The following is a 24,176-nucleotide window of genomic DNA, read 5'->3' as shown; positions in this document are numbered from 1 at the left end:
TTCATTTAGGTTTGTGCACAGATTTTAGCCATTTTTGTCTTGATGTTTTGGTTCATTCTCTCGACCTTACCATGACACAATGACGTAAGTTGACCACTATTTCTCATCCGCAGGAATGCCTCATCTGCGGGAATCTTTATTATGTAGAGGCGGGTAAGGTCAAAAATGCACTCAACTTTTCTATCGTACTACAACTCTGTCTATGTGGTCCAAAACAATGTTTGACTTACAGACTTCAGGACAGACTCCTAATCCAGATTTTACAAAAGGCTCTGCTTACCTTGATTTATGTTTTGGCACCAAGTGAGTCTGTCCAGAAGAGTGCAAGAGACGTTCAATCCTCAACGTGCCATCTCGGACAAAGCCCTCAAATTGTTGCGTCAGACCAGTCTTCCTCTCAGGGAATAAAAGTCACTGGTCAAACCCAAATTCTTTCAGAAGACATATATGTTGAGTAATAAGAACCAACAAGACAGAATAGGAATGTTATCAAGTTTTACTAAAGCCTTAGGAGACCAGTCTTACAGTGGGTTAATAGCAGCATCTCGAAGCGGTCTGAAAATCAAACGGAAAGAGTCAGTTTATTTAGTACGAAAACAACCCCGCCCGCCCAGAAAGGAATGCAGCCTCATTGCTCTATTACAGGGCAGCACAGTGGAAGAGGGGTTAGTGAGTCTGCCTCTTAATACGAAGGTCCTGGGTTCAATCCTGCGCTCGGGATCTTTCTGTGTGGAGTTTGCATGTTCTCCCCGTGACTACGTGGGTTCCTTCCGGGTGCTCCGGCTTCCTCCCACCTCCAAAAGACATGCACCTGGGGATAGGTTGATTGGCAACACTAAATTGGCTCTAGTGTGTGAATGTGAGTGTGAATGTTGTCTATCTATCTGTGTTGGCCCTGCGATGAGGTGGCAACTTGTCCAGGGTGTACCCCGCCTTCCACTCGATTGTAACTGAGATAGGCTCCAGCGCCCCTCGCGACCCCGAAGGGAATAAGCGGTAGAAAATGGATGGATGAATGTTCTAATACGGATAAGGTAAAAAGGGAGTACATCATACTCCCAATACACATTCCAACGCCTTCAAGGTAAAGCACAGACTTTACTTACAGACATAAGAAGCACAGAGTGTACACATGGAAAAATACTAGATGATTTAAATATGACTATTGATAAAGAAAGAACTCTTAAAAATATATGCATTCTCTACACATTCCACAGTCTTTTTACTAAGTGAGAACCCGCAATTAGTGATTGTCTTCTCTGCAGGAGCTGCATGGTAGCTCCCTGCTATGCAAGCGTGTGAAGTCAAACACACAACTAACACACAGGCTGCTGAGCAATAATCCAGGATATTCCGCAGAAGCCGAGTGTTAGTTTTGGAGACACTTCTGCATTTGCTAAAATTGCATCGATGGCGGTGTGTGTGTTGCCAAGAATCAAGTGCTCAGTGCTCACGCATAACTGCTGACATGCGCACCGTGGAAAAACATGCAAACGGCACTGCCAACTGTTGTCAGATGGATCATTCTGCAAGCTGCACGCTCACCCCAGCCCAGCGCCCCCTCGATGCAATCCAGCAAACACATGATGCGGCCATCCATTTTAGCAACAATCACTAATGGTACCGGAGAGGAAAGACAGACGAGAGAGACAGAAACGGAGACGCCTGGTGCCTCGAGAGCTAAGTGATACTAACCATTTATATATCAGCAACGACACTGCTTTACAGCCCACTCCTGCTGTTCAAACCATCTGGGGGATAAAAATAAAAAAAATCACCAGCCGACTCCTTGAACCGACTTGTTGAAGGCTGTAAATAGGAGTAGCAAAGGTAGCCATGCAGGCACTTCCATCAAAATAATATGATTAGACGCTCCCAGAAGTTTGAAGGGTCAATGCATTCAGTATGAGGTCTGATGACTTTTACATTAAAATAGAAAAGAACAGCCTGCTGTTGTTTCTTTACAACACAAACATCCTCATGCACCGCAACTCTTTGCCATTTGCCAAGATTTAAACTTTCTTTTCTAGAAATGTCTCTGTAGTCTAAAGAGCCATTTAGTTAATTTTAATCTTAATTTTAGCATGAATAATTATATTTTGTCTATTTTAGTTTAAAGACCTACTGAAATACGATTTTTTTATTTAAACGGGGATAGCAGGTCCATTCTATGTGTCATACTTGATCATTTCGCGATATTGCCATATTTTTGCTGAAAGGATTTAGTAGAGAACATCGACGATAAAGTTCGCAACTTTTGGTCGCTGATAAAAAAGCCTTGACTGTACCGGAAGTAGCAGACGAGTAGCGTGACATCACAGGTTGTGGAGCTCCTCACATCTGCACATTGTTTACAATCATGGCCACCAGCAGCGAGAGCGATTCTGACCGAGAAAACGACAATTTCCCCATTAATTTGAGCGAGGATGAAAGATTCGTGGATGAGGAAAGTGAGAGTGAAGGACTAGAGGGCAGTGGGAGTGATTCAGATAGGGAAGATGCTGTGAGAGGCGGGTGGGACCTGATATTCAGCTGGGAATAACTAAAACAGTAAATAAACACAAGACATATATATACTCTTTTAGCCACAACACAACCAGGCTTATAGTTAATATGCCACAAATTAATCCCGCATAACAAACACCTCCCCCCTCCCGTCCATGTAACCCGCCAATACAACTCAAACACCTGCACAACACACTCAAACCAACAGCCCAAAGTACGGTTCACCTCCCCAAAGTTCATACAGCACATATATTTCCCCTAAGTCCCCAAAGTTACGTACGTGACATGCACATAGCGGCACACACGTACGGGCAAGCGATCACATGTTTGGTAGCCGCAGCTGCATGCATACTCACGGTACCGCGTCTACGTATCCAACTCAAAGTTCTCCTGGTAAGAGTCTCTGTTGTCCCAGTTCTCCACAGGCCAATGGTAAAGCTTGACTGTTATCTTTCGGGAATTTAAACAATGAAACACCGGCTGTGTTATCCGGCACAGCAGTCAGGGGTTGCATTCTACGGCGGGGGTGCGTTATCCAGCACAACACCTGCCGCAATACACCGCTTCCCACCTACAGCTGTCTTCTTTGCTGTCTCCATTGTTCATTGAACAAATTGCAAAAGATTCACCAACACAGATGTCTAGAATACTGTGGAATTTTGTGATGAAAACAGACGACTTAATAGCTGACCACCATGCTGTCCCAAAATGTCCTCTACAATCCGTGACGTCACGTGCCGGCGTCATCATACCGAAACGTTTTCAGCAGGTTATTTCACGCGAAATTTAAAATTGCACTTTAGTAAGCTAACCCGGCCGTATTGGCATGTGTTGCAATGTTAAGATTTCATCATTGATATATAACTATCAGACTGCGTGGTCGGTAGTAGTGGGTTTCAGTAGGCCTTTAAGCAGTGGTGGCCGCCAGCAAGGCCTTCTGTGCTGGCCTAACATAACCAGAAATCATGATCGTAATTGAAGATAACATTATTTTTTAATATTACTTTCTTAGACTTAGACTTCCTTTTATTGTCAATCAAATTTGAACTGTACAGTAGAGATAAGAACAACATTTTGTTGCATTAGCTGGTTGTAGTGCAGGATAAAAGAGCAATAAGGTGCAGATATAAATAAATAGATTACTGTACAGTTAAATATATTGCACTTTTGCACATGCATCCACGTTTATGGATGGATGTTATATTGTCTTTATATTCCAGCCTGATAAGTCATTTTCAGGGGGGAATTGAGGGGATTATTATGATTCGTTCAAGAGTCTTATGGCCTGAGGGAAGAAGCTGTTACAGAACCTGGAGGTTCTGCTACGGAGTCATGTGTTGCCTTCATTATAACACTTATATGAGACGTTTAAAGTAATTTTGATAGTAGGCTATTATAGCTAATATAGACACTTACGTCATGTGTTGTCTTCATTATAACACTTATAGAAGACTTTTAAAGTCATTTTGATAGTAGGCTATAAAAGCTAATATAGATACTTACATCATGTGTTGTCTTCATTATAACACTTATATAAGACTTTTAAAGTAATTTTGATAGTAGGCTATTAGCTAATAAAGACACTTACATCATGTGTTGCCTTCATTATAAAACCTATATAAAACTTTTAAAGTATTTTTGATAGTAGGCTATTATAGCTAATAAAGACACTTACGTCATGTGTTGCCACTTATAAGACTTTTAGAGTCAATTTGATAGTAGGCAATTATAGCTAATATAGACACTTACGTCATGTGTTGTCTTTATTATAATACTTATATACGGCTTTTCATTTTTTGCGGCTCCAGACAGATTCGTTTTTTCGTATTTTTGGTCCAATATGGCTCTTTCAACGTTTTTGAGTGGCCGACCCCTGACCTAGCTTATCCCCCTCTGGCTGAGAACTTTACCTAATGTCCAAACAAGTGCATTCACCTCACTGGGATGTCACAACGTGGCCCCCGCGAACAGAGACATCCTAAACTGTGTGCACCTTCACGCCCAAATGCATGAATATTACAACATTTATAAGTCAGAAAATACAAAATTCATCATAGGTCCCCTATAAAATGTATTTTAAAACCAGTATAACATGAGACCTTTTACAAATTCTCGTGGATAAAGCCAGGGTGCGACAGTAGCCTAGAGCGAGCAGCCGCTTCATTTACTTACTAAGATATCAGATTTCTCCTCATTACCATCACTGGCATCTCAAACAAACAGAAAAACACACTTGCAGAGTTAAAAAAAAACCTCTGCACATTAATGCAGAAAATCAAGCTGTACTGTAGTCCCATGCAGAGCTGCAAATGTTCACACTTTAATAGTTTTGCCTGGGAGCGGGGTTGATAATGGCGGCAGTGAGCCAACTTTCTTATCCCTGCCAGAAACCTCACACCATACGTTTTTTATAATTTTTTGGTTGTTGTTAGTTAGTTTCGCCACAGAGAGCCGACACAGGCAGTATGTGGTGCAAAAGATGTCAACAAAACAAACACAGCTGACGCTCTGCCTTTTCCACACTTCTGCTTGGAATCACCGCATTTGACACCATAGCATGACATGATGTTGCATTGGCCCGGGTGCCAGCATGGAAACAGGGAATACACCGACAAGGTTAAAAAAAAGCAAGCAAGCTGATGTCTGATGAGGTATTTTGGTCCTGAGAAAGTCCTGCAAAACAACACCATTTGTCCCTAAATTTTTTTAATTTTTATTTTTTTTGTCCTGTCCATCTTCTCAGGCAAATCATATAGTTGATGTAGATGCCCATATCGGCTGTTCAGATTTACTTTACAAAAGAGAAGTGTAGGATACTTCTTTTGTTGCCTTATTTGTATTTGACTTTATTAAATGTATTTTTATTCTCTTTTAGTGCAGGAGGGGATAGAAAGAGAGAGAGAAAAGGAAGACAGAGGGGGAAATTGTGGGGACAAGAGGGGGCAACCATGTTAAAGGCCTACTGAAACCCACTACTACCAACCACGCAGTCTGATAGTTTCTATATCAATGATGAAATCTTAACATTGCAACACATGCCAATATGGCCGGGTTAGCTTACTAAAGTCCAATTTTAAATTCCGCGCGAAATATCCTGCTGAAACCGTCTCGGTATGATGACGCCTGCGCGTGACGTCACGGATTGTAGAGGACATTTTGGGACAGCTTGGTGGCCAGCTATTAAGTCGTCTGTTTTCATCGCAAAATTCCACAGTATTCTGGACATCTGTGTTGGTGAATCTTTTGCAATTTGTTCAATGAACAATGGAGACAGCAAAGAAGAAAGCTGTAGGCGGGAAGCGGTGTATTGCGGCAGGTGTTGTGCTGGATAACGCACCTCCGCCGTAGAATGCACCCCTTGACTGTTGTGCCGGATAACACAGCCGGTGTTTCATTGTTTACATTCCCGGCAGATGACAGTCAAGCTTTACCATTGGCCTGTGGAGAACTGGGACAACAGAGACTCTTACCAGGAGGACTTTGAGTTGGATGCGCAGACGCGGTACCGTGAGTACGCATGCAGCCGCGGCTTCCAAACATTTGATCGCTTGCCCGTACGTGCGTGCTGCTATGTGCATGTCACGTACGTAACTTTGGGGACTTTGGGGAAATATATGTGCTGTATGAACTTTGGGGAGGTGAACAGTACTTTGGGCTGTGGAATTGAGTGTGTTGTGCAGGTGTTTGAGTTGTATTGGCGGGTTATATGGACGGGAGGGGGGAGGTGTTTGTTATGCGGGATTAATTAGTGGCATATTAAATATAAGCCTGGTTGTGTTGTGGCTAATAGAGTATATATATGTTTTGTGTTTATTTACTGTTTTAGTCATTCCCAGCTGAATATCAGGTCCCACCCGCCTCTCACAGCATCTTCCCTATCTGAATCGCTCCCACTGCCCTCTAGTCCTTCACTCTCACTTTCCTCATCCACTAATCTTTCATCCTCGCTCAAATTAATGGGGAAATCGTCACTTTCTCGGTCCGAATCGCTCTCGCTGCTGGTGGCCATGATTGTAAACAATGTGCAGATGTGAGGAGCTCCACAACCTGTGACGTCACGCTACTCGTCTGCTACTTCTGGTACAGGCAAGGCTTTTTTTATCAGCGACCAAAAGTTGCGAACTTTATCGTCGATGTTCTCTACTAAATCCTTTCAGCAAAAATATGGCAATATCGCGAAATGATCAAGTATGACACATATAATGGACCTGCTATCCCCGTTTAAATAAGAAAATCGCATTTCAGTAGGCCTTTAATATATGTTACATTTGTTCCTCAATTAGCACAACAGATGTGAATGACAACCCCACACACACACAACGCCACATCTGCAGCGGACAGGTGAGCGCTGCATGCAGGATTTCACTCAACAGCTTTACATCGGGATTCGAAGCGAAGAGTGATATAAAGTCTCGGCGCCGACAGGAAAACGGGAGGGCTTAAGCGCTGCGATTCACCATAATCTCCGCTCTTGGTGCATAAGAGGACGTAACAATAAGAGATGCCGGTAATCACTTATTATCCCATCTCAACAGCAGCGTGGAGGAGAGAAGGCGGGGGGGACGACGACAACGACACACTCTCAATGACGAGGAATGGCAATAAAGTGTTTGGGAGACAAAAGACGGGATTGTGGAGGATATCCACACAAGGCTGCAAGCTTTGGCAACACATGCTAACCAGGTGGTTTGATCTCTGCAGATTTGACGAGTTTCTGACAGGAAACAGTCACACTGTCATTGACTGATACAAGTGGTTAGCTTATTTTTTTAATGTTTTTTGTTTACATTTTGGGAAATAGTAACGCTGTTGTAAAAATAAAAATAAAATAAACAGTTCGAAATCGTAAATAAAAACAGAACACAATGATTTGCAAATTCTTTTCAACCTACGGTCAGAACTTTCCTTCAGAAGGTCTCATTTGTGTCCATGTGATGTCAGATGAAACACAAATACCCAGTAATATGTTTGGAGGAGAAAAGGTGAGGACTTTAATCCCAGGACCACCATGCTTACCGTAAATGAGACAATGAAAAAGGAGGATTACCTCCAAATTCTTCAGGACAACCTAAAATCATCAGCCCGGAGGTTGGGTCTTGGGCGCAGTTGGGTGTTCCAACAGGACAATGACCCCAAACACAGATGAAAAGTGATAAAGGAATGGCTAAATCAGGCAAGAATTAAAGTTATAGAATGGCCTTCCCAAAGTCCTGACTTAAAAGTGTGGACAATGCTGAAGAAACAAGTCCATGTCAGAAAACCAACACATTTAGCTGAACTGCACCAATTTTGTCAAGAGGAGTGGTCAAATATTCAACCAGAAGCTTGCCAGAAGCTTGTGGATGGCTACCAAAAACGCCTTATTGCAGTGAAACTTGCCAAGGGACATGTAAGCAAATATTAACATTGCTGTTTGTATACTTTTAACTCAGCAGATTTTCTCACATTTTCAGTAGACCCATAATAAATTCATAAAAGAAGCAAACTTCATGAATGTTTTTTGTGACCAACAAGTATGTGCTCCAATCAATCACTCTATCACAAAAAAATAAGTGTTTTAGAAATGATTGGAAACTCAAGACAGCCATGACATTATGTTCTTTCCCAAGTGTATGTCAACTTTTGACCACGACTGTATATTCAATTGAATAGACTGAAGAGACAAGATACTTAACGTTCAAACTAGAAAACATTGTTATTTTTTTGCAAATATTAGCTCATTTGGAATTTGATGCCTGCAACATGTTTAAAAAAAAGCTGGCAGAAGTGGCAACAAAGACTGAGAAAGTTAAGCAATGCTCATCAAACAGATATTCGGAACATCCCACAGGTGAACAGGCTAATTGATCATATTGCACCTATACTGGCTCACCTGCACTGGTTTCCTGTGCACTTAAGATGCAACTTTAAGGTTTTCCTACTTACGTATAAAATACTACACGGTCTAGCTCCATCCTATATTGCTGATTGTATTATACCATATGTCCCGGCAAGAAATCTGCATTCCAAGAACTCCGGCTTATTAGTGATTCCCAGAGCCCCAAAAAAGTCTGCGGGCTATAGAGCGTTTTCTATTCGGGCTCCAGTACGATGGAATGCCCTCCCGGTAACAGTTAGAGATGCTACCTCAGTAGAAACATTTAAGTCCCATCGTAAAACTCATTTGTATACGATAGCCTTTAAATAGACGTCCCTTTTGGACCAGTTGATCTGCCGTTTCTTTTCTGCTCTGCCCCCCTCTCCTGCGTGGAGATGTTATTAGGTGACCACAGATGCTGCGCTCGCTGTCCAAAGTCGGGATCCGGGGTGGACCACTCATCTGTGCATCAGTTGGGGACGTCTCTGCGCTGCTGACTCGTCTCCACTCAAGATGATCTCCTGCTGGCCCCACTATGGACTGGACTCTCACACTATTAACTACATCCACTATGGACTGGACTCTCACACTATTAACTAGATCCACTATGGACTGGACTCTCACACTGTTAACTAGATCCAGCCCTTTGAGACACTTGTGATTAAGGGCTTTATAAATACACTTTGATTGATTGATGGACCCCCTATCCAGGGGCCCAGGCTTGGACTAAATTTTATTTAAAAAATTATCTCCCCCCCAAGCGTTTACCTGTTTTTCACCTTCTATTTGTAAGGGGCGCCGGAAGTTGGCAGACCCCCCAGGGATCCTGTTTTGTCTCCCTGTAATGTTTGTCTGATCTTGAATGGGATTGCGTTGAAGATTTTAATTTCCGCTCGGTGTCTTCGCTCGGGATGGTCTCCTGCTGGCCACACTATGGACTGGACCCTCACTATTATGTTAGATCCACTATGGACTGGACTCTCACAATAATATTTTGGATCCACTATGGACTGGACTCTCACACTATTAACTAGATCCACTATGGACTGGACTCTCACACTATTATGTTAGATCCACCATGGATTGGACTCTCACACTATTATGTTAGATCCACTATGGACTGGACTCTCACTATTATGTTAGATCCACTAAGGGATGACTCTCACTATTATGTTAGATCCACTATGGACTGGACTCTCACACTATTATGTTGGATCCACTATGGACTGGACTCTCACTATTATGTTAGATCCACTATGGACTGGACTCTCACACTATTAACTAGATCCATAATGGACTGGACTCTCACACTATTAACTAGATCCACTATGGACTGAACTCTCACACTATTAACTAGATCCACTATGGACTGGACTCTCACACTATTATGGACTGGACTCTCACTATTATGTTAGATCCACTAAGGCATGACTCTCACTATTATGTTAGATCCACTATGGACTGGACTCTCACTATTATGTTAGATCCACTATGGACTGGACTCTCACACTATTATGTTAGATCCACTATGGACTGGACTCTCACTATTATGTTAGATCCACTATGGACTGGACTGTCACACTATTATGTTAGATCCACTATGGACTGGACTCTCACTATTATGTTAGATCCACTATGGACTGGACTCTTACAATATTATGCTAGATCCACTCGACGTCCATTGCACCGGTCGCCCATGGGGTTGCGGGGGGGCCCCCTCCAAGGTTTCTCATTGTCCCATTGGGTTGAGTTTGTCCTTGCCCTGATGTGGGATCTGAGCCGAGGATGTCGTTGTGAGACACTCGTGATTTAGGGCTATAAATATTGATTGATTGATTGATTGATTGATAAAGTATTTCTGATTCCGATTCTGATTGATTATGTCCGCATTACCATTGACGTGAAAATCTATGATTATGTTTATTTCTGCGTATTTAATGACTGGAAGTGGGGCGGTAAAAGGTCGACTCCAGTTGGTTGTTTCGTTGTGACGGCGGTTAGCTGGATTAAAAAAAGTACCAATAGTCGTATCATTAGACCGGAATTGTGGACCGACCCGATGAGAAACCGGTACAAAAAAAAAAGGCCGGTACACGGTATACATCCCTATATATTTGTGTTTTATCAAGTTTGCATGTTTTTAGTGCACTCAAACTTTTAGTAAATCGGTATGCACACACAAACAGGCCATAGGGTTAGGTCCAAATTCTGAACGAGACCATTGACTAACCACAACATCACCTGGGCTCAGTAATGAAAGAGATGTAGCCAAGTACAACCTGATTTCATGCAAGATTACAAATGCAGCATAACTTGGAATGACCTCGCTGTTATTAGCCTTCATAAACAGTTTTATCTCAATCCCCTTATGTCTATCTAACGCATCTATCTGAGGCCGTACAGCGTCTCTGCTGCTGATTTCTATCTCCCGTCACCACTTTTTGCCTCCCATCCATAATTCAACTTTTTTTATTTATTTTTTTATTCCCAAGCTATCTGCCGCTACCGCACGGGTTCCACCGGTGCATTCTAAGCAGGCCTTGATGGATGGGAGAGAGTTCTCCCGCTCAGAAAACAACGCTCCCCAGTTAGGCTGGGATTTTCAGGTGGTTTTCCATGAACGGCGAAAACAATAATGTCATAAAAACGGTTACGACGGCTGTAAAGCAATGTTGCTGCTGCAGCGGCAGAATGACGGTTTCTCTCAAGCAGGCACACAAATCTGATGCACGGATGCGATTCGACACATCCTGCCTCATGATAAATATGAAATAGCATCTCAATTTTAATTGGTTTATACATTTTAAGTAGAAAATGGACCCACGGGCGTCACTTTACCTGCCTTAGGCCGTCCTTGCCGCTCTGCATGATCCTCAGTGCGTAGTTGGAGCGTTGTCCTTTGCTATTGAACTCAATGTGGCCTGTGAGACCCTCCAGTTCTACCTGTCCAACAAAGAGACGACAGCACATGAAAGGACCTCTCCATTCCACCCTCTCAGCAGTGATTATGACGGATAATACTGCAGGCGACAGACTGCCCACCGCCGGCTCTCTGTCTGTGCTTTTCTTTTTCCCTCCAACACGGAAAAATGGCAAATTTAGAATAATAATTTAAAGATGGAGCCATAATCTAACCCATTTACAGCCAAATAGAAGCCTCATTGGCCATGTTTGTGTTCTCCGAGTTAATGGCCAGCAGGCTACCTGCCATTATGAAGTATTTTACAGCCATTAGGCCAACACAAAACACTCTTTATCTGCGCTTTGTCCACTTTCTTACAGTATAGCAGCGACATGATGGACGAGCTTAGTGACGAGGGACTGTCAATAGGAAAACTAACAGCTTAGCTGTATGAAGAAGCGTTAGAGCAACGGTGTAAAGAAAGAAAGAAAAAAGACAAAAACATTAACATTGAATTTCAAGAGGTAAAACAAAAAGTCTAAATAGCCGAAGAATAAAGTTGTATAGTTGTAAAGATTAAATATCTTATTTTTATTTATTTTTTTTAGAGCAGGCGTCATTTTAAGATAAAAATGTCATGTTTTTCAATATTTTACTTTTAATAAAAAAATACACACATTATTTTTTTGTGTGAAATTGTTCAAAAGGTAACAACAAATAATAGATTTTTTGTTTTTTTGTTTTTTTTAGAAATTCTCAGCAATTAACATTGAATTCCAAAAGAATACAGTTGTATAGTTGTAAAGACTAAGTATCTTATTTTTATTTTTTTTAGAGCAGGCATCATTTTGAGAGAAAAATGTCATGTTTTACAAATGTTTACTTTTAATTAAAAAAATACACACATTCTTTTTTTGTGTGAAATTGTTGAAATGTAAGAATAAAAAACATTTGTTTAGTTTTTTTTTTTAATTCTTAGCAAAATATTTGTATCTGATAAGAACATTTTTAGGTATGTTCTTTTTATTTTGTTATTGCATATATTTAAATACAATTAAAACTCTAGATTAGATTCATTCTTGTAAAATACCACTTTATCAATTTTACAACATTATTTTCACAACAATAAGAAAAAAAGCGGTAACACTTTAGTATGGGGAACATATTCAACATTAATTAGTTGCTTATTAACATGCAAATTAGTAACATATTGGCTCTTAATTAGTCATTATTAAGTACTTATCAATGCCTTATTCTGCAAGACAAAACACTCTTTATCTGCACTTTGTCCACTTTCTTACAGTATAGCAGCAACGTGATGGACAAACTTAGTGACCAGGGAATGTAAATAAGAAAATTAACAGTTTAGCTGTATGAAGAAGCGTTAGAGCATCGGTGTAAAGAAAGAAAGAAAAAAAGACAAAAACATTAACATTGAATTCCAAGAGGTAAAAAAAAAATCTAAATAGCTGAAGAATAAAGTTGTATAGTTGTAAAGATTAAGTGTCTTATTGTTATTTATTTTTTTTAGAGCAGGTGTCATTTTGAGAGAAAAATGTCATATTTTTAAAATTTTTACTTTTAATAAAAAAATACACACATTATTTTTTGTGTGAAATTGTTCAAATGTAACAATAAATATATATATATATATATATATATATATATATATATATATATATATATATATATATATATATATATATTGTTTTAGAAATTCTTAGCAAAATACTTTTATCTATTGTTAAGAACATTTTTAGGTATTTTATTTTTATTTTGTTCTTGTATATATTTAAATAAAATTAAAACTAGATTAGATTAATTCTTGTAAAATACCACTTTCTATCATATTTACAACTTTATTCTCACAACAATAAAAAAAGCTGTAACACTTTAGTATGGAGAACATTTTCACCATTAGTTAGTTGCTTATTAACATGCAAATAAGTAACATATTGGCTCTTAATTAGTCATTACTATAATGCCTTATTCTGCATGGCCTTATTATACAACCAGTAAGCCATCAACTAAGAGTCTTCACTCAATAACCTCATAATTACTGCTTATTTGTATTATTAGTATATTAATTAAATTAAGTCCTTGTTACTTAGAATATGTTCCCCAAACTAAAGTATTACCAAAAAAGCTATATTTCCTAAAGTAAAACCTTTAAAACAACACAACATTTGCCTAAAAAAATTATTGCACCGTCAATATATTAAAACATTGTGTTACTTGAATGACTTGTATCATCCAGATTTTTCCTGGAATTTTTTCACCTTAATTTTCAAAATATTCTGTTGTATTTTCTTTTTCTTATAGCCAGATCTGTGTGTTTATTTCGTACGTGACGTTACACACACACACACACACACTACCTCAGAGGCTATCACATGACATCACGTGACAGCCTCTGGAAGGCCACAGTTGTGCCTGAAACCACCAGGTATGGAAAGAAAATCAACACGTAGGTCTGGCTATGAGGAAAAAAATACATATTTCTTCGAAGACCTAATGAACCTAATGAGACTATTGACATCAATTGTTTCAGTGTGGCTTTTATTCACCCTCCCGAATCAACTGAAATAACTATTTCAAAAGACAAAGTAGTAACAGATTTTTCATGGTGAACACATTCCCCCTTTTAAAGTAGTCACAGTGTTTTACGCCAAATATTGCACTTCTACTTTAATATCACGATAAAGGTAAGATAAACATTAAACAATTTTAATTTAAAAACATGTGAAATTCAGTATCATTACCGTATTTTTCAGGCTATAAGGCGCACTTAAAATCCTGCCATTTTCTCAAATAACCCGGTGCACCTAATGTACAGAATAATTCTGCTTGTGCTTACCGACCTCGAAGCAATTATTTTTGGTACATGGTGTAATGATAAGTGTGACCAGTAGATGGCAGTCACTCATAAAAGATGAGTGTAGACTGCAATATGACGCCAGTAAACAACACCAAAACTTTAAATGTTCCATTGAAAATAAAGAACATTACACACGGCGCTCAAAAATCAGTCAAAATGTTTCAGTGTGACTTTGAAGCCGCACTGCTTGATGGATTGTCGGCCCATTATGGCTACCGTAGTCAGAGATTGTTATGTAATGGCATTACTATGCTGTGTGTATAAGGACCGAAAGTGGCACCCATTAGCAGACATAAGATTATGCAAAAACACATTTTCTTTCCTTCTGGTACCTGCTGATGTGTATTTGAGCTCTGCATAAGTCCTGAAAATGTACGGACATCCGCCACTCTAGTTTGTGCCTACATCATAGTCTATAAGCTTCTTCTTTTTCTCTATCTTCTTGTCATGGGACATTCATCCTCCGCTGTTGCCATTTCTAATATAAAGTAGTGTAAAGTTCTAACTTGTATCTCGCTATGGAGGCGCTAAAACATACCGGTGTAGTGAGCTTACATTATTCACCCAAGGAACTTTAGTTATTAGAGAATTCCAGTCGGACGTTTTTTCACGGAACACATTTCCGGTGTTGTTGTTGCACTAGTGAGCCACGGATGAGAAAATGCTGCTCCGTTATTGATTGAAGTAAACTCTGAATGTCATTAAAACAGTTAGCGCCATCTTGCACGCTACACCGCTACAACAAAGATGACAGGGAGAAGACGCTGTCGAAGGTGAGCCACGTAAATAGGACCGCCCACAAAACGGCGCATCCTGAAGCGACTGTCAGAAAGCGGCTTGAAGATGATCTGTAAAACATCATCTATGCAACATTTTGACCAAAGAACCACCATTACATGTTATGTAGACCACAAGGAAGTCATTTACATTTAGAAAAAAGTAATAATAATATGACTCATTTAATGCGCTTTTTGTATGAAAATAAACCTGAATAGACTCGCTCATCGGCAGTGCGCCTTTTAATCTGTTGCGCCCTATGGTCCGGAAAATACGGTAATCCACCTTTCGGGTAAAATAATATAGGATAGAATAGAATACAATTAAATAAACACAAATACAAAAAAATATACTAAAATTAAATACAATTAAAATAAAGGTGTACCCCGCCTTCCGCCCGATTGTAGCTGAGATAGGCTCCAGCACCCCCCGCGACCCCAAAGGGAATAAGCGGTAGAAAATGGATGGATGGAAAATAAAATAATTTACAAAAGCCATGACTGAGAGAGCAACTGGAGAGTGCTGATAAAATCATCCCCATTTTTATTTATTTTACACACATGAGCCCTCAAAGGAAAAAAAAATAGCAGTGCTCGGTACAGTCTGCAACATTTCATTATTCATTTCATTTCTCAACCCTGTGCAACTTGGTCCAACTTACCATCCTCAGGTAATTCATGAGGCTGGTGCCGTGCTCCCAGATTTTGGAGGACTTGCAGGAGAGCTGAGTGGCGCCTACGTTTTGGCTGCGGTTCAACTCCTGGACCGCCGCCACCACCACGTACACGGCATCAAAGAGAAGAGCCGAGGAGAGCTGCAGAGGGTGGAAGAGAGGGAGAGGATGGTGGATGCAATATGCAAAACACACACACACACACACATACATACACATCCACGTAATACAACAAACTGCCAGTGGAGGACGTGAGTAGTTGTTGGCGTTCAGTGAGGGGTTAAGCAATCCCTGGAGTGGAACCGAGATGATTCCATTAGATCATTAGACAGACTGTGATCTGCTGACAGTGCTGAAAACTCCCTCTCTGTCTCTCAGAGACAATCTGTCCTTTCTTCCCGCAAAGAAAGATGGCAAACAGCAGTCGCTGCCAGCGGTGCCTCTGATGTACCCCAACGCCTCGTCTTCGCCACAAGTGCATCCTAAATTAATCCAAGCAAAGACGGAGAGCCTTGACGGCGCGATACCGACGCCGCATATTTAGGCAGACTCCCGTCCGCGATAGGCCCTTGAACTGCAACACAGTGATGAGCTGTATCGCTTTGAAGTGCCCATCCATCCATCCATTTTCTTCCGCTTATCCGAGGTCGGGTCGCGGGGGCAGCAGCCTAAGCAAGGAAGCCCAGACTTCCCTCTCCCCAGCCACTTCGTCCAGCTCCTCCCGGGGGATCCCGAGGCGTTCCCAGGCCAGCCAGGAGACATAGTCTTCCCAATGTGTCCTGGGTCTTCCCCGTGGCCTCCTACAGGTCGGACGTGTCCGAAATACCTCCCTAGGGAGGCGTTCGGGTGGCATCCTGACCAGATGCCCGAACCACCTCATCTGGCTCCTCTCGATATGGAGTAGGAGTGGCTTTACTTTGAGCTCCTCCCGGATGACAGAGCTTCTCACCCTATCTCTAAGGGAGAGCCCCACCACCCTGCGGAGGAAACTCATTTCGGCCGCTTGTCCCCGTGATCTTGTCCTTTCGGTCATAACCCAAAGCTCATGACCATAGGTGAGGATGGGAACGTAGATCGACCGGTAAATGGAGAGCTTTGCCTTCCGGCTCAGTTCTTGTATATCGGATTTTTAGGAACACTAATACAAAGCCTCACAATAATGTCTGATTGAATGCTAAAAACGTTATGACAGACCGCCTTAAAAATGTATTTAACATTTTTTTACTGAATGAGACACCCAGAATGTACATGAAATTAAATAATGTGGGATTTACAATATTAACTATGAAGGATAAAACACGGAATATTGACAACAACCTCTCCATCCACATATTTTACAATCAAGCGAAACGCAACAAAAATGCAACAAACAGAGCAAAATATAAACGCGAAGGGTAAAAATAAACCCACCTCCGATCTGATATATCTGATTTATCACTTTGTTGTAAAAATCTCCTTCCGCGTCTGTCCCTGACACTCGCATTTCAGGCTGGCCGCTCTGGAAACACTCTGTGGAAACGCTCCCCACCCACACTGCTTGGTGCCTCGTCTGAGCTGCTGTGACTTAGATTACCATAGTAACTAATTAGATTACCATAGTAACTAATTCGATGACCATAGTAACTGTAATTAGATTACCTACTCAGTGGCCTAGTGGTTAGAGTATCCGCCCTGAGATCGGTCGTGAGTTCAAACCCCGACCGAGTCATACCAAAGACTATAAAAATGAGACCCATTACATCCCTGCTTGGCACTCAGCATCAAGGGTTGGGATTGGGGGTTGAATCCACCACAATGATTCCCGGGCGAGGCCACCGCTGCTGCTCACTGCTCCCCTCACCTCCCAGAGGGTGAACAAGGGTGATGGGTCAAATGCAGAGGACAAATCTCACCACACCTAGTGTGTGTGTGACTATCATTGGTACTTTAACTTTATATTGAACTTCACCGTAGTAACTAATTAGATTACCATAGTAACTCGTATATATAGCAAAGGTGCAGATTCCAACCATTGATATACTTTGTATAGTTCAAGAAAACATTACTGCACATCATCATGGTAGCTACACTTTCCATCTTAAAGATATAGAAACAATATTTGGGAATGTCCGGCGGGCCAGATTGAAAAAGCTTAACGGGCCGCATGTGGCCCCCGGGCCTTAATTTCAAATCAAATCAAATCAACTTTATTTATAAAGCACATTTAAAATTTACCACAGGGGTAGCCAAAGTGCTGTACAATGAACAGGTTAAAAGATAAAACGAGTACCGAGCAAACACAACACAACACAAACAGAACACGATTAAAAATAAATAATTAAAATAGAATTAATAAAAACATAAAAACATAAAAACAGGATCACAGCAGGTGTATTAAGGGGCGCCATTTGACCTTAGTCCACCTACTGTGTTGTCTTGGCTATTGTTTTTGTTTTTTTCCTGACATACGCCACATGATCATTGAGCCCATAAATCGGATTGACTTGAGATTTCTCACACAGCTCAATGCATTCTATAAATAAAAAACAACAACACTGTAACTTCAAGGTGTTGAGGAGAATCACCACCACATTTGGTACACAACTTTAAGGGACTGACCAACACATGTCTGTAGAGATTGAATATATTTCTCTTTTGTGTTTGTTTCTGTGTCAGCTTTCCTTCCTACCTGTTTTTTTCCCCCATCTTCCTATTTGCTTCTCCTGCCACGTCATGGCTTGTCTGGAGAGCTGATTAACACACCTGTCTATTTTTGGTGATTCAAAGACTCACCTGTGGACAATCCCTGATTAGAAGAATATATTTACTCAGACCGTGCATTACATACTGTACATTACACTATATTCATTTATATTATTATGTGTTGTCAACTTTGTACTTTTTTTTTTTATGTCATTGCATGAAATAAATAAATAAATGAAAAAAAAAATGACAGTGCCGGTGCACACTTTAGTCTTTTCCTGCTTATTGCTATCTTCTGCATCCGCACCTGTGGTTTACTGCTCTTCCCACGTCAATGCGGTTTAATTTTAATACTCTGCTTGGAACCTACTAGACTAGGGACTTCAAAGTGGTTTTCATTGAGGGCCACATGGCAGTTATGGCTGCCATCAGAGGGCCGCTTGTAACAGTGAATAATGTATGAATTTGCTTCTGGATTTCATTATTATTTATATGAATTGGTTTAAGTAGACTGTCCATTTTACAGTAAAAACTTTACATTTACAAAATTTTACTGTAAATTATGTTTTCATTTTATTTTATTTTTTTAAACATTTTACGGTAAATGGAAAAACAGCATCATTGGTTTTTTTTTTTTTTTTTTTATGGAAAAAGCTATCAGCTTAGTTGCCAGAATTGTTGTGTTAAATTGACATTGGTTTTGACAACATTATATTGTTCATGGAAAAACAGTACAAGTTATTTTTTTTATTCTGCCAACTTAGCTGCCAGTTTTTGTAACGTACATTTTTTTTACCGTCTTTCCATTTACAGTAACACACCGTTAAAAAAAACAACCGTGGATTTTACAGTTAAAAATTGGCAGCGCAGTCAACAGAATTTGAACATAAAAAAACATTAGTATTTTTTTTTCAATTTACAGTAATATGCTGTAAAGAACATTGTAAAATGTATTGTCATTTTTATTCTTTGATGGGTAGTTGGCTCTAAAGTTAAGTAGTTTTATTTAGACAAAAACATGTTTGGAAAGTATGCTAATATACTTTAATATTTGTTGCAATATTGGATACTATTAAAGGCATGCAATTTTAAGCAGTACATATATTTTTCCTGTCAAAATGGAAAAAAAATCCATTACATTTAGTGATGGCACTTTGACACCTATCATTTCCAGGTACTCGCGGGCCAGAAACAATGATGTCGTGGCCTCGGTCCTTGATTTTGACACCCGTGTACTGGACGAACCTTCTGCTTTCGCACCGCCTGCCTTCTCTGCATCCTGGGATCACGCCAACAACTGCAAACGTTCGCCACCATGACAGCCAGATTAGTCGAAAAACATTGCCGCTATCGAAAAAATTGTCTTTGCAGGGGGTCTTGGCTGGACTTAGCAACAAATTGTCCATAAGTCATTAAATATTGACCATATGTCCATTGCTACAACAAAGATGACGGAGAAAAGACGCTGCCGAAGGTGAGCCCCGTAAATAAGACAAATATATATAAGTTGAATATAAGTTGAAAAGGATTTGAAAATCATTGTATTCGGTTTTTATTTACAATTTATACAACATGCCAACTTCACTGTTTTTGTTTTTGTTTTGTTTTTACATAAAGCCCTCAAAGCCCTTAAATATATTAAGAAATGTTTGGTAAGAAATCAAAGGCATAATTTTTAATGTGTGTTGCCCAGAAGAGGATCAGGGAATACAACAATAGCAATGGTCCAAAGGTTTCAATCCGTCAAATATCACAAAAAACGCTGACTATGCATGTTTCAGAATCAACAAATTAATCAAGTATGTTAATAAAAATCCTATTACTAATAAAAAGTGATATAAGTATAAAATTGCGAGCATAAAAAAACATCTATTCAGTGGCTCTTGACAGTATTTATGCTGTAGAAGTTTGAAGATTTCTCGTTGCAACAAGTCAGCTCTAAAGAGACTTCAGACTGTACAGAATGCACCCACATAACCCCCATTCTATTTAGTCTTCACTGGCTTCCAGTCAAAGTCCACGCAGAGTTAAGATTTTAGTCCTGACTTTAAGTGAATTGTGCGGTGGGGCCCCCAAATATGTCACTGATTTGTGTCCCTTGACTTCAGGACGCAGTCTTCGATCCTCAGATCTCCAAAAGATGCCAGAAACTAATTTGAAACCTTCGCTTTTTAGTAAAGCTTTTAGTTAATGTACTTTAAAAAAATAATTTTTGTGTTGCCACTTTGAAAAAAATAAAATGTTTTAATTCCCCCATGTTTTGTACAGCACTTTGTGATTTGTCTCTGTGAAACACGCTTTATAAATAAAGTTTACTGACTTAAGGTCCACCTATTGGATGTAGTGTTGTCCCGATACCAATATTTTAGTACGGTTACCAGTACCAATATGTTTTTTGATACTTTTCTAAATAAGGGGACCACAAAAAATGGCATTACTGGCTTTATTTTTTACAAAAAATCTTAGGGTACATTAAACATATGTTTCTTAAGCGACTGTCAGAAAGCAGCTTGAAGATGATCTGTAAAACATCATCTATGCAACATGTTGACCAAAAAAACACTGTTACATGTTATGTAGACCACAAGGAAGTATTTTACATTTAGAAACAATATATAATATGACTTATTTAATGCACCCTAATATATGAAAAAAGATGAAAAAATAGACTATTCATCGGCAGTGTGCCTTATAATCCGGTGCGCCCTATGGTCCGGAAAATACGGTACTTCTCCCTTTACTATTAGTTTGTATATTTCGGAGAACCAGTGTCCAGTGCATTGATCGGGACGCCCCGATGCAAGATGGCGCCAGTATGTGCTTTGGCCTGCCGTCTCTCGCTGTCAGCTCTGTTCGTTTTTGTGTTTTTTGCGTCTATTTTCGTCTCTGTCAGCTCACTGCTTGTGTATGACCGCCAAACACTGTTGGATCTTTGCCCCTCTCCCACTGATATGATCAACTTCGACGTTGGTTTTTCGACGTCCCAGTCAGCTTTTTCACCTGGCCGGATTCCTGCCTTCCTTTCCCGCCCCCTGGCTCCTCTCCCCCGGCGGAAGCGTCTCCGGCGCCGCGGTAAACGTGGCGGCCAGCTGGTGAAAGTTAGGGCACTCCTGGCCCGGCTTCCCGTGGCTCCCCGAAGGATGAATGGTGCGGTATCCGGTCTCCTCCTGCACCCACGCTCGCTCGATCCGATCGGCTCCTGGCTGGTTCCTATCGTTGGTTTGGAGGAAGAAGCTTGCCGTCGTCGCTCCTGCTGTCCCCGCCCCCGGAGGCGCGGGGTGGATCACCGCCACCTGCGGGCTGTGTGTCGGGCCCCACCCGGATTAATTGCGGCCTTGGACGTGCTGGCCCCCGCCAGGTTCGGTCTTGTGAACGCAAGATCTTTGACAAACAAAACTTTTATCCTGAAGGATTTCTTCACTTCCCGCGGACTGGACTTCCTCTGTGTGACGGAGACATGGCTGAGAGCCGGTGAGTCCGCCCCTCTTAATGAACTTCTGCCTTCGGAGTGTTCCTACTTTAATTCCCCACGGCCGTCCGGTCGAAAAGGAGGAGGATTAGCAGTCGTTTTTAAAAATGACTTTAAATGCCGTCAGATCCGCCTACAATCCTCCTTTTCAAGCTTCGAACTGTGCATGTTTGAACTGGGTCTTTCTGATGTCGTCCTGTGTGCCGTCATCTATCGACCACCCAAGTACCACAAAGACTTTATAACTGACTTTTCTGAATTTCTGGCTGAAATCCTGCCCAAATATGATCGTGTCCTTATTGTGGGTGATTTTAATATTCACACCTGCTGCCCAGATGAGCCGCTTTCCAGGAGCTTCCTGAATATAATCGACTCATTTAACTTTGTACAGTCTGTGTGTGGTTCTACACATGAACGCGGGCATACACTCGATTTAGTGCTCTCGTATGGTTTGTGTGTTTTTAATTTGGACATTTGCGACGCTGTGTTCTCTGATCACATGCCGATCCTGTTTGATATTGCCACGCAGTGTCCAGTTAAATTGTGCGCACCGCCCCAACGCTCTCGCATGTTTAATTCTTCGTCTCCTGCTCGGTTCTCCTCTATTTTTTTGACTCTTTGTGATGATAATTCTGCAGCATCTGTGTGTCTGAATACTGAAGAGTTGGTTTCTGGGTTCAACTCTATCTGTTCACAAACACTGGACACGATCGCGCCTTTCAAATGCCGCCGCGCTAAAACCACGCCTCAACCCTGGTTGAATGACGTCACTCGGGCTGCCAGGCGCGTATGTAGAAGAGCAGAGAGAAAATGGAAAAAAGACAGGCTGCATGTGTCCTTTGCCATTTTTAAAGAAAGCCTGTTTTCCTTTCAGATGACTGTAAAAGCAGAAATGAATATATATCTATCTCAGATTATATCTTCTAACTGTAACAACCCCAGAGTTCTGTTTAAAACTATTAACACTGTCATTGATGCTCCCAAATCTGCTGGTTTTGATGCTTCTTTTGAATTCTGTGAAAATTGTCTCCATTTTTTCACTGACAAAATTGTGTCAACTAGAGCCAGTCTATCTCAGCCTTCATATGACCCTTCTGTTCCCCTGCATTTCTCTTCTGTTTTCCATCAGTTTGAGCCGGTGTCCTTTTCTTTTTTAAGTGACACAGTTAGTCATATGAAGCCCTCTGGTTCTCCTGCAGATGCCCTCCCACCTCGCCTGTTTAAGGAGGTACTTGCTACTATTGGATCAAGTGTCCTTAACATTATCAATAGTAGCCTCTCTTCTGGAATAGTTCCAGTAGAGTTTAAACATGCAGTGGTACGACCTCTACTTAAAAAACCCAGCCTCGACCCCTCTCTCCTCTCTAACTTCAGACCTATCTCTAATCTTCCATACATTTCCAAAATATTAGAGAAGGTTGTCTACAGTCAGTTGCTGCCCTTCTTAGAGGATAATGGTATCACTGAGCTGTTCCAGTCCGGTTTTAAAGCCCTCCACAGCACAGAGTCAGCGCTTCTAAAAGTTTTTAACGATATCCTCCTGTCCACTGATTCTGGTAAATATGTTGTCCTGGTGCTTTTAGATCTGTCTGCTGCGTTCGACACCGTCGACCACACCACCTTAATCACTCGTCTTGAGAACTGTGTGGGCATTAAGGGCGCCGCCCTCAACTGGTTCCGGTCGTACCTAACCGACAGGAGTTTTTGTGTAAAAGTAGACAGTTTTATGTCGTCCACAGCTCCTTTACCACATGGGGTCCCCCAGGGTTCAATCCTTGCCCCAATTTTATTTGCGCTTTACCTTCTCCCCCTTGGTTCTATTTTTAGGAAGTACAGTATTGCATTTCATTTTTATGCCGATGATTGCCAGATTTATTTTCCCATGGCACAAAATAACACGGTTCAAAGTCTTATTGACTGCCTGCACGACATCAAAGTCTGGCTTTCAGCTAACTTCCTGAGCCTAAATGAAGACAAAACAGAAGTTATGTTGTTCGGTCCAAGTCGCTCTCCCTCCCCCAACGTTGACCTCGGCACTCTGACCCCGTATCTCAGCGACTCTGTCACAAACCTGGGGGTAAAGTTTGACTCAGATTTTAAATTCGAAAAACAAATCAGCAGCGTCGTTCAAAAAAGCTTTTATCAATTACGCCAAATAGCGAAAGTGAAACCGCTTTTATCAAGACATGATCTTGAGAAATTAATCCACGCTTTTATCTCGACTCGTCTTGATTACTGTAATGCCCTGTATGTTGGCATTAGCCAGGCCTCCCTCGCCCGCCTGCAGCTCGTACAGAACTCTGCTGCTCGTCTGCTAACACAGACCCGCAGACGTGAGCACATCACCCCTATTTTAGCGTCCCTTCACTGGCTCCCTGTGCGTTACCGAATACATTTTAAACTCCTTTTATTTGTTTTTAAATGTCTAAACAA

The 24,176-nt window shown here is 41.0% G+C and overlaps 1 protein-coding gene across 5 annotated transcripts in view; it reads right to left on the bottom strand.

Moving 5' to 3' along the window:
- Nucleotides 1–24,176, bottom strand: part of grik4 (glutamate receptor, ionotropic, kainate 4) — a 1,016,493-nt gene that overhangs the window by 183,857 nt on the left and 808,460 nt on the right. For all 5 annotated transcript variants that reach the window (XM_061973003.2, XM_061973004.2, XM_061973005.1 and 2 more), the window contains 2 exons: nt 15,581–15,733; nt 11,201–11,305 (listed from right to left, as the gene is read on the bottom strand). In XM_061973003.2, the coding sequence (XP_061828987.1) occupies nt 11,201–11,305; nt 15,581–15,733 (258 nt within the window). The remainder of the gene's footprint in view (nt 1–11,200; nt 11,306–15,580; nt 15,734–24,176) is intronic.

Source organism: Nerophis lumbriciformis, linkage group LG17 (assembly GCF_033978685.3).
Source record: "Nerophis lumbriciformis linkage group LG17, RoL_Nlum_v2.1, whole genome shotgun sequence".
NCBI classification, from domain to species: domain Eukaryota; kingdom Metazoa; phylum Chordata; class Actinopteri; order Syngnathiformes; family Syngnathidae; genus Nerophis; species Nerophis lumbriciformis.
This window is presented reverse-complemented; position numbering and strand designations above follow the sequence as displayed.